This window comes from Drosophila kikkawai, unplaced genomic scaffold, assembly GCF_030179895.1.
Source record: "Drosophila kikkawai strain 14028-0561.14 unplaced genomic scaffold, DkikHiC1v2 scaffold_279, whole genome shotgun sequence".
NCBI lineage: Eukaryota > Metazoa > Arthropoda > Insecta > Diptera > Drosophilidae > Drosophila > Drosophila kikkawai.
Window position 1 is genome coordinate 33,097 of NW_027222623.1, and position 10,716 is coordinate 43,812.

The following is a 10,716-nucleotide window of genomic DNA, read 5'->3' on the forward strand; positions in this document are numbered from 1 at the left end:
TTGTATAGCGGGGATAGCAGATGAGCGAATCGTAAAAGAATATATACCGCTTCGTTAGGACAACTGACATGTATCAAAATATGTCTATTATTCACTTGAACCTGAATATAATGATACATAAGATGACAAATAGTAGATCTTTCAACCAAAACGTCTTTTCGGATTAAAGATTATTTTACCAAGGATGTAAAGGATTTGGGGGATTGCGTCATCTATGTAGGTTCGGGGTCAATGTTTTCTATGAGAGTCTGAATCAAGTAGTATGGAAGTGTAAATAGTCTTGCCCATGGAAGAAGTCCATGATTCCTGAATATTGATTAAATTCGATTTTTTTATTATTTTCTATTGTGTTAAGATCAAATATATTTAAAGATAAACATTATTAATTAATACAGTAACCGTTAGTATTCACTTTATATACGAGTGGATATTATGCAGTCATAACAAGTTAAAATGGAGGAACAACTTCCAAGAGATATTCAATGCTATCTGTGCCTAAAAGACATTGAATATCCAGCTCAGTTATTGTTTGGGAACGAGACACCCTGTATTGGGTTTCGCGCTCTTTGTTTTGATCGCCGCTGCCGGCGGCCTTATCAGCGGTCGCTAAGCGAGCAGCGCATCGCTGCACATGCGCGCGAGCTTTTGCCCAGTAATTTTCCATTCATTTCTAACTCCTAACTGTAACTTGTTTACGTCTTCGACTAGCATAATCGAATGACGTGCATAGCCAAAGCTTAGTCAGTCACATTTTTGCTCTCAATGCAATCTAACGCAGCGCGGTCGACAATATTAAATGTAATTGTTCGGAAATAAATAAAATTATATTAAACAGTATACACTAAGGCGGATTCATTTATAAACATCCTAAAAACTGGTCCTTCGAGCCGGATCCACCAATACTGTTTATTTTCGGCCAATTAATTTAATTATTGAGGTTTTTTGTCAACGGTGATCTATAGATTTCAAAATCGTATAGAGTCGTTATCTTTTCGCGATCGCCATGCGGAGTGTGATTCAACAACGGGGCTTTTGTAAAAGCCAAATCACACGGGCGCATAATAATGCCCTAAAATTTGTGGATGACATTCAATCAGTGGACACAATTGTGGTGCGCCTGTCGCAAATTCAAGACAATTATTTGCGGTTTGTGCGACATTCGGAAGAGCTGTACGCCTTCCAATCGGAGTCGGATTGGGAGAATCCGGACGACGATTTTGATGCCTATGAGGAGAAACATTACGCTACACACGCCATCCTAAGCAACACTCTGGAGGAGTTACGGCGTGATCAGACGTCTAACAATATTTTGGCCACTGTGCAACCAGCAGATGCGCCCCAGAGGAGCCATGTGGATTTCCAGTTCGAGCGAATCAAACTCCCAACCTTTTCCGGGAATTATGAGGACTGGAAACATTTTTCGGATATGTTTACGGACTCGATTGCTTCCAATTCGAGCCTGACGGATTGTCAACGATTTCATTATCTCAAATCGTATCTATCCGGAGACGCCCTCAATTTAGTCAAACATATTCCTGTGACTAATGAGAACTATCGGGAGGCATGGGATCGGCTTGAGCAGCGATATAACAAACAATCGCTAATTATCCGATCATTCCTCAACAGTTTCATGACCCTTCCCAGTGCTACGTCTACTAATCTCAGCACAGTGCGGAAACTGGCCGATGGCGCAGACGAAGTTATTCGTGGTTTGCGAGCCCTTGACTGCGAAGAGAGGGATCCTTGGCTAATCTTCATCCTATTGTCAAAATTAGATACCGATACTTGCCAAGCTTGGGCGCAGTGCGCAGACTCCGAGGGAAAAGGTGTGACCATCAACCAATTCCTTAAATTTCTCACCTCTCGCTGCGATACTTTGGAGGCTTTTCACTTAGTTCGACCAACCCAAGCTCGACGCGCAGCCACAACGCACCACGCAGATACGCATCCTAGACGAGAAGAACCCAAATGCACATCGTGCCAGCAAACTCATCAACTGTTCAAGTGTCCTCAGTTCAACGGACTCGACATCGCAGCTCGCCGGGAGTTTCTCAAGACGAAAAAGCTATGTTTCAATTGCCTCAGCCCAAGTCACCTGGCGGGTAACTGTACATCGAGACACACTTGTCGGATTTGTCGCCGCAAGCATCACACCCTGGTTCACCCTGGCTCGGCGCAGCCAACTCAAAACGGTAACTACTTGGAGAGAGCCCGTACGGACAGCCGCGATCGTCCATCAACCTCACAAGCGGCGTCTACAATCGGCCAGAATCAACCGCCTGGTCAAGAGATTCATCAATCAGGGAGTTTACCTCCCGCGGAAAATAACTTCACGCATCATACGCTGGAGAATATTTCAGCTGCAGGTTCGCAGACTCTGTTGCCAACCATCCTTGCAGACGTCGTCGACGCCTGGGGAAATACTACAACCTGCAGGCTGCTCTTGGACACTGGGTCCACAATCACCTTGGCGTCGGAATCATTTGTTCAGCGAATAGGCGTACGTCGAACGCACGCCCGGATTTCTATACTCGGTCTCGCAGCCAACAGTGCTGGCGTTACCCGAGGACGCGCACATATCAAGCTGCGCTCTCGTCATTCGGACCAAACTGTCGAACTGGTCTCGTTTATTCTCAATTCGCTGACATCATCACTCCCGGCCCAGGCTATTGACACCTCATCTTCTACGTGGAAGCAAATCTGCGAGCTTCCTTTGGCAGATCCCACATTCTGCACGCCAGGATCCATCGATGTCATCGTTGGATCAGATCAACTCTGGTCTCTTTATACTGGAGAACAGAAATGCTTTGGTAACGACGCTCCTATCGCTCTGAATACTGTTTTTGGTTGGATTATTGCAGGCTCTTACAATGCATGCGATGATCACCTGACTTCAGCGGTTACTCATCACGCGGACCTCGACACGATGGTTCGCTCTTTCATGGAGATGGATAATATACATCCTAGCCAGGCTCTTTTGGACGCCAACGATCCAACAGAGCGTCATTTTGCTGCCACTCACACGCGCTTGGAGAACGGGGCTTACGTCGTCAAGTACCCCTTCAAGGAGCATGCGCCGCCTGTTGATTCAACTTTACCGCAGGCCATCAATCGCTTCCACTCGCTGGAACGCAAGTTTCGTCGATCTCCAGACTTGAAGCAGCAGTATGAAGCATTTCTGGACGACTACTTGCGACGTGGTCATATGGAACAGCTGACATCGGCTCAAATTGATGAGTCCCCAGAAACCTGCTTCTATCTGCCGCACCACGCTGTCATCAAACTGGACAGTCTGACTACGAAATGTCGCGTAGTTTTCGATGGATCGGGAAAGGACAGCTCTGGAGTGTCTCTCAATGATCGACTTCAAATTGGCCCACCCATTCAACGCGATCTTCTCGGCGTTTGTTTACGTTTCCGGCAGCACCCATATGTTTTCTGCGCGGATATCGAGAAGATGTTCCGAGGAATTCAAGTCTTCAAGCCGCACACCAATTATCAGCGCATTGTTTGGCGCAAGAACGAGAATGAACCACTGCTTCATTTTCGCCTGTTGACGGTCACCTACGGATTGGCGCCGTCACCATTTCTGGCTGTTCGAGTTCTTAAGCAGCTAGCTGAGGATCACCGCCACGAGTTCCCCGCAGCAGCCCACGCGCTTCTACACGACGCTTATGTAGATGATATCCCAACAGGGTGCAACTCATTCGACGAGCTCATGATTCTCAAAAACGAGCTGATTCAACTGTTGGATAAGGCGCAATTCAAACTACGGAAATGGAGTTCCAACAGTTGGCGTCTTCTAAAATCATTGCCAGAAGAGGACCGATGTTATGAGCCTATCCAGCTCCTCAACAAATCAGCTGCGGATTCACCAATCAAAATTCTTGGCATCCAATGGAATCCCGGAAAGGACGTCATGTACCTCAATATCAAGGAGTGCGATCCGACCATTTCTCCGACGAAAAGGGAACTCTTGTCGCAGCTATCAAGAATCTATGACCCGCTTGGATTGGTAGCGCCAGTCACAGTTCTACTCAAGCTTATCTTCCAAGAAAGCTGGACAAGTGTTCTGCAATGGGATGACCCGATTCCTGAAACTCTACGCTCGCGCTGGAAGGCCTTGGTGGAGGATTTGCCAACACTTACGCAATGTCAAGTACCACGATACATTGCGTCACCATTCCAAGACGTTCAACTACACGGATTCGCCGACGCATCCGCGCAAGCCTACGGTGCGGTTGTATACGCTCGAGTAGCATATGGAGGCAGTTTTCAAATCACCCTAGTTGCTGCCAAAACCCGTGTAGCCCCGATCAAGCCTGTTTCGATCCCACGTCTGGAACTGAATGCTGCTCTACTTCTTTCTCGATTGCTCTCGATTGTCAAAGCCTCACTAACGATTCCTATTTTCAGCACGAGCTGCTGGACAGATTCAGAAATTGTGCTACACTGGCTTTCAGCTCCCCCACGAAACTGGAACACATACGTCTGCAACCGAACGGCTGAGATCTTGAACGACTTTCCTCGCAGCTGCTGGAATCATGTTCGCACAGAGGACAACCCTGCCGACTGTGCTTCTCGAGGACTTCATCCGTCCAAGCTTCTGGAGCATCGACTGTGGTGGAAGGGTCCATCATGGCTGGCCACACCGCCCTCTGATTGGCCACCGTCTACAAGCAAGTTCAGCGTATCTTCAAATCTCGATGTCAACACCGAAGAGAGAGCTGTCAAGCCCACAACTCTACATAACTTTCCTGATGAAAGTATCTACGAGTTACTCATCCACAAATTCTCAACCTGGACGCGTCTGCTAAGGGTATCTAGCTACTGTTATCGCTTTATTCACTCTCTTCGATCTCGTCATAGGAATCCGGCACCATTCCTTACATCCGAAGAGTTGCAGGCCGCACGATGCCGACTCATCCGACACGTGCAACAAAATTTCTTTGCCAGAGAATATGCGCAGCTAGAGAATCGACGCCCGCTTAATGCTAAATCGCATTTAATTCGGTTCTCCCCATTTCTAGACGATCATGGAATTATGCGAGTCGGTGGAAGAATCGACAAATCGACAATCAACTTCAACGCCAAGCATCCAATCCTAATACCAAAGGATTCACCACTAGCCGGGCTCCTGGTTCGATATTTTCACGTTTCACATCTACACACTGGAGTTGATGCTACGTTCACCAATCTTCGTCAGCAGTACTGGATTCTGGGTGCACGCAATCTGGTCAGAAAGGCAGTTTTCCAATGCAAACGCTGCTTTCTTCAACGCAAAGGCACCAGTAACCAGATCATGGGAGAGCTGCCAATCCCTCGAGTTCAGGCTAGTCGCTGTTTCCAACATACAGGGCTGGATTACGCTGGACCGATCGCCATCAAGGAATCAACAGGACGAACTCCTCGGATCGGGAAGGCATGGTTTTCTATTTTCGTCTGCCTAACTACAAAGGCAATCCATATCGAGGTCGTCAGTGATCTGACTGCAAAGGCCTTCATCGCCGCCTTTCAACGATTTATTGCCCGACGAACAAAGCCCACCGATCTGTACTCGGACAACGGAACCACATTTCATGGCGGAAAGCAAACTTTGGACGACATGCGACGCCTAGTCATCGAACAATCTAAAGATGAGGAGCTGGCTGGATTCTTCGCCAACGAAGGCATTTCTTGGCACTTCATACCCCCATCTGCCCCTCATTTTGGCGGAATGTGGGAAGCCGGCGTTCGTTCCATAAAACTTCATATGCGACGGATACTTGGATCCAAGGCTCTCACGTTTGAGGAACTAGCGACTGTTTTGACCCAAATTGAAGCCATCCTCAACTCTCGCCCACTGTGCCCAAATGGGGATAATTCGTTGGACCCGCTGACTCCCGCTCATTTCCTGACTGGAGCTCCTTATACTGCCCTCTCTGAACCCTGCCGTCTGGATATGCAAATCAATCGACTGGAGAGGTGGAATCAGCTGCAAGCTATGGTCCAAGGTTTCTGGAAACGGTGGCATATGGAATACCTGACATCGCTTCACGAACGCACAAAATGGCATCTAGAAACTGAGAATCTGAAGATCGACACACTGGTGGTACTCAAGGAGCCTAATCTACCTCCCTCTAAATGGATTCTTAGACGCATCAGCGAGGTGCACGCAGGATCAGATGACAAAGTACGGGTCGTAACAGTGAAGACGGCCCATGGATCCTACAAACGCCCAATTACCAAAATTGCTGTCTTGCCTCTGTGCTGAACGACCGTTCAGGGGGGCCGGTATGTTTGGGAACGAGACACCCTGTATTGGGTTTCGCGCTCTTTGTTTTGATCGCCGCTGCCGGCGGCCTTATCAGCGGTCGCTAAGCGAGCAGCGCATCGCTGCACATGCGCGCGAGCTTTTGCCCAGTAATTTTCCATTCATTTCTAACTCCTAACTGTAACTTGTTTACGTCTTCGACTAGCATAATCGAATGACGTGCATAGCCAAAGCTTAGTCAGTCACATTTTTGCTCTCAATGCAATCTAACGCAGCGCGGTCGACAATATTAAATGTAATTGTTCGGAAATAAATAAAATTATATTAAACAGTATACACTAAGGCGGATTCATTTATAAACAGTTATTATCCACTAATTGTAACCACACGTTCCATTGGGCCTGTTTCAACACTAAAGTTGGAAATCGAGATTCTTGCCCAGTGTGCAGATCGAAGCTAGAAAGATCGCGTATGACCCTAACTGTTAATACCGACCTAAATCAATCCTCTCAGAGTTTACCATCAGACAATATGCCAGTCCGACTTAGAAGTCATCCTAAGGAAGTGGATGCCCCTCCAGAAACTATGAGGGCAGAGATAGGAAACGAACCAGGTCGCGAAGATCAGGCAATTGGGGAAGAACAAAGTCCGTCTCCTGTTTTGAATGAATTACAACAATCAGTAGTTGAAGCTATGAGTGCAGCAGCTATAAGACAAACAGAGCTTATAACTCGAGCCATGAATGTAGGTTTTCAAAATCTTCAAAAAGCACTTACGCAACAAGAAGATTCTCGAACCGGAAGCGTTCCGGCCGCAACCGCAAGGGGAAGTAACCTTGTGACTACGGTAAACTCTGTACCCTCGGGTTTGTCTTCCAGAACTTCAGACTTAAGACCAGATCGTATAGGTCAAATTATAAGTCACTGGAACCTAAAGTTTTCAGGAAAATCAGCTATGAGTATAGATGGTTTCCTACATCGAGTAGAAACGCTTACGCGGAAAACTCTAGACGGAAACCTTGAGCTTTTGACGTGTCATATTAGCACGTTGCTAGAAGGACCGGCTAGTGAATGGTACTGGCGGTACCAAGAAAGTGTTCAAGAAGAAACTTGGACCAGTCTATCTGAAGCTTTAAGAGAGCAGTTTAGGGAAGAACGAACTGATGTGAGTATCAGAGCATCCATTGATCGTCGCAAACAGAAGACAGGAGAGTCTTTTGATGAGTTTTATGAAAGCATTGTTAAATTAACCTCTAAGTTGTCCGTGCCGATGGCTGAGTTGACCTTGTTAGAGTGTGTTCGGTCAAACTTATTGCCTGAAATCCAACTCGAATTGCTATACCACCATTTTAGTAGTGTAGCCCAGTTAAGGCGCGTAGTACGCATGCGAGAAGCTTTTATGCACTCTGTCAATCCTGCCGTGCGAAAACCTCTTCCTGCTCCTCGTCGTATGATACACGAGATCAAAAGCGAATCCGAAGTTGAAAGCGAGCCAGAAGACGTTGAGCTGTCCGCAATAACAACTTCGTGTTGGAATTGTGGTAAAAGTGGTCATTTATATCATGATTGCTACGATGAGCGAAAAGTCTTTTGCTACGGTTGTGGAAAACCAGATACATACCGACCCTCTTGTCCTAAGTGTACTGGCACAAAAAACTATCAAGCTCGTGCACAAGTGAGAAGTGCACGCAAACCGACTGTTTCCAAAGCAACCAACACCGAATAGAAGAATCCAAAGATTCTTACCAACCCTCACCAGATTTGACTAGCAACCCTGAATGTTCTATTGACCCGGCGATTACCCTTTCTGCGGTATCTAAAAGATCTAAAGTATCTAAGAGAAGAAGGCGTTCTCAAAGACGCATAAAAACTTATTATCGAAACTTGCAAAAGGAACAAAAAGGTTTATTGTCAGCGATAATTTCTGCCGATAGTCGTCCATATGCGAATGTAAAAGTCCTAGGTCGCTCAATTTCTGGCTTAATGGACACTGGTGCTTCTATCAGTTGTATCGGAGGTGCTTTGGCTAAAGAGTTATTGCAAGAACAGGTAAAATATAAGCCCATGACTAATTCTGTCCGAACTGCGGATGGACAAACTCAAACTATAACTGGCAAGATTCGTGCAGACGTTGAATATAAAGGTGATAAGAAAAGTTTAATCTTTTATATCGTACCTTCATTAGTACAGTCGCTGTATTTAGGCATCGATTTTTGGAAAGAGTTCCAGCTACTTCCGTTAGGTCTTCTTCAATCCACTCCGGAGAAAAGCCTAGCAGCTATTGACACTGACTTGTTCAGACCGATCTCCCGGGAACAACAAGTCGAATTGCAAAAAACCGTTCAAAATTTCCCATCCTATACGGAAAAAGGTTTAGGCAGAACTAACATACTCTCTCATTCCATTGACGTAGGCGACGCGAAGCCAATTAAACAACGCCATTATCCGGTGTCACCTGCGATTGAGAAACTTCTATTTGAAGAGATAGATCGTATGTTAGCTCTTGGTGTCATAGAGGAGTCAGAAAGTGCCTGGTCCTCACCAGTCGTTTTAGTTCGCAAGCCAGGCAAAATCCGCCTGTGTATCGACAGCCGTAAAGTGAATGCAGTCACGCGTAAAGATGCATACCCAATGCCAATAATTGACGGTATCTTAAGCAGACTACCAAAAGCCGAATTTATCACTAGTCTCGATTTAAAAGATGCCTATTGGCAAATTCCTCTCGAGCCAGGCTCTCGCGATAAAACCGCTTTTACTATACCAGGTAGAGCATTATACCAGTTCACTGTTATGCCGTTTGGGTTAACCAATGCCCCATCGACCATGTCGAAATTGATGGATCGCATCATACCCGTTACATTAAAAAACGAAGTATTTATTTACTTGGATGACCTATTGATTGTATCGGATACGTTTAATCGACACTTGTCCGTTCTTAACGAAATAGCATCTTGCTTAGCCAAAGCTGGCTTAACCATTAATATTCAGAAGAGCAAGTTTTGCATGAAAGAAGTCCGTTATTTAGGCCATGTAGTAGGTAATGGTACTATTTCCATGGATGCAGACAAAATTGATGCTATAAAGGAATATCCAGCACCTCGATCAATCAAGCAGTTACGTCGTTTTTTAGGGATGATAGGGTGGTACCAAAAATTCATTTGTAATTTTGCTTCTATCGCTACGCCATTAACCGATGCATTAAAGCATACGAAGCGGTTTGAGTGGACGGACGCTGCAGAAGAAGCCTTTCAATCTCTTAAGAGAGAGTTGTGCAAAGCTCCAGTGTTGCATACTCCAAATTTTGATCTACCCTTCTCCATACACTGCGATGCTAGTGATACAGGCATAGGCGGTGTACTTATGCAGATAAATGAAGAAGGCGATGAAGTGCCGATCTCATACATGTCTCGAAAGCTTAACAAATGCCAGCGTAACTACTCGGTTACCGAAAAAGAATGTTTGGCAGCTATGTTAAGCATTAAAAAGTTCAGAGCGTATATCGAGGGACATCCTTTCACGGTAATAACCGACCATGCCTCGTTAAAATGGCTGATCCGATCTCAGTAGTCGATTAGCTCGATGGGCTCTAAAGTTACAAGGATACGAGTTTACCATACAGCATCGAAAAGGCAGCAAAAATATTGTTCCCGATGCGCTTTCGCGAACCTATACTGAAGACTTATCCGCTGTCGAATTACCTCAGTTTATCGACTTAAAGTCCCCACATTTCCACTTATCCCTTTATCAGGATCTACGAGAGAAAATTGAAAAAGGACTAGTGGGTGACGTGAAAATAGAGGATGGTCTAATATTTCGTCGAATGGAGCATTTAAACGACAGCAAAATTTCAGATGATCAAGCGTGGAAACTCTGGTTGCCCTCAGAATTAGTACCGAAAGCGTTACAATTAGCCCACGATGATCCGTTATCTTCTCACGGTGGAATAAATAAAACCCTCGAGAGAATACGTCGCTATTACTTTTGGCCAAATTTAGTGACAGATGTGCGGAACTATGTTAACCAGTGTGAAATTTGCAAAGTTACTAAGCCATCCAATCGAACGCTAAGACCGCCCTTGGCAAAATCTACTGAGAGTCATAGATTTTTCCAAAAGCTTTATATCGATTATTTAGGGCCGTATCCACGTTCGAAGGCAGGTCACATTGGAATATTTATAGTAGTCGATCATCTTACGAAATTTCCTTTCTTGAAACCTGTAAAAAAGTTTTCCGTCGATGCTATTTTGCCCTTTATCGAAGAAAATCTGTTTCAATGCTATGGAGTTCCCGAAACCATTGTTTCTGATAATGGAGTCCAATTTAAGTCGAACGCATTTAAACAGTTGCTATCCAAATATGGCATAAACCACGCTTTCACGGCAGCGTATGCCCCTCAAGGGAATGTGTCGGAACGCGTAAATCGTTCGGTAATATCTGCCATTAAAGCGTATGTACACCCTAACCA

The 10,716-nt window shown here is 45.5% G+C and overlaps 1 protein-coding gene across 1 annotated transcript; it reads left to right on the top strand.

The window, feature by feature from the left end:
• Positions 1-1,003: 1,003 nt before the first annotated feature.
• Positions 1,004-6,253, top strand: LOC121501913 (uncharacterized). Its single transcript, XM_070288959.1, has one exon. It carries the CDS (start codon positions 1,004-1,006, stop codon positions 6,251-6,253), a length of 5,250 nt encoding a protein of 1,749 aa, XP_070145060.1.
• The last annotated feature ends 4,463 nt before the right edge of the window (positions 6,254-10,716 follow it).

Excerpts from the sequence above, each read along its gene's own strand:
- LOC121501913 (XM_070288959.1), top strand. The coding sequence starts at position 1,004 with ATGCGGAGTGTGATTCAACAACGGGGCTTTTGTAAAAGCCAAATCACA.